Genomic DNA, 481 nt, shown 5'->3' on the forward strand with positions numbered 1-481 from the left:
TCCTCCTCTTCTTCCTCCTCCTCAGCCCAGGACAGGTTGGGCATCACTGCGGGGGGAGGTCAGCTGAGCTCCTGGCCCCCCCCAGGAGGTGGTGGTGGTGGGAGGGGGGGGGTCACAGGGTTGTGGCACCCCAAAACTTACTGGAAATGTGCTGCCCACTGAGGTAGATGGGCCCAGAGCCAGCTCTCAGGTGGAAGGTGACCGGGGGTGTCAGCTCCACTCCCACCAGGGTGGCCTAGAAGAAAGGAGGGTGGTAGCCCCCCAGCAGCTCATCCACCCCCCTCCCCGACTCCCCCCCCCAAAAAATACCCCCTGGCCACTCACCATGGGCAGCACAGATGGCTTCAGCGTGGCCAGGGGCACCGAGGGGCGAGTGTCCCCCTCCTCCACCTGCAGGATCTCCACCACGTGGAACTCATCCGGCGCCGCCTCCCCCAGGCAGATCTTTCAAGATTTGGGGGGGTTTACAAAAAAACCACCC

At 64.0% G+C, this 481-nt stretch overlaps 1 protein-coding gene across 1 annotated transcript; it reads right to left on the reverse strand.

Annotated features, from left to right (window-relative positions):
* Positions 1-2: 2 nt before the first annotated feature.
* On the reverse strand, positions 3-447 carry LOC106900171 (nucleoplasmin ATPase-like; the record flags this gene model as incomplete). Its single annotated transcript, XM_014962163.1, has 3 exons — positions 3-46; positions 142-235; positions 325-447. Coding segments are annotated over 3 exons (261 nt in total), but the record flags the coding sequence as incomplete, so codon positions are not given.
* Between the last annotated feature and the right edge of the window lie 34 nt (positions 448-481).

The sequence above is a fragment of the Calidris pugnax genome, unplaced genomic scaffold (genome assembly GCF_001431845.1).
Source record: "Calidris pugnax isolate Ruff unplaced genomic scaffold, ASM143184v1 scaffold1418, whole genome shotgun sequence".
Lineage (NCBI taxonomy): Eukaryota > Metazoa > Chordata > Aves > Charadriiformes > Scolopacidae > Calidris > Calidris pugnax.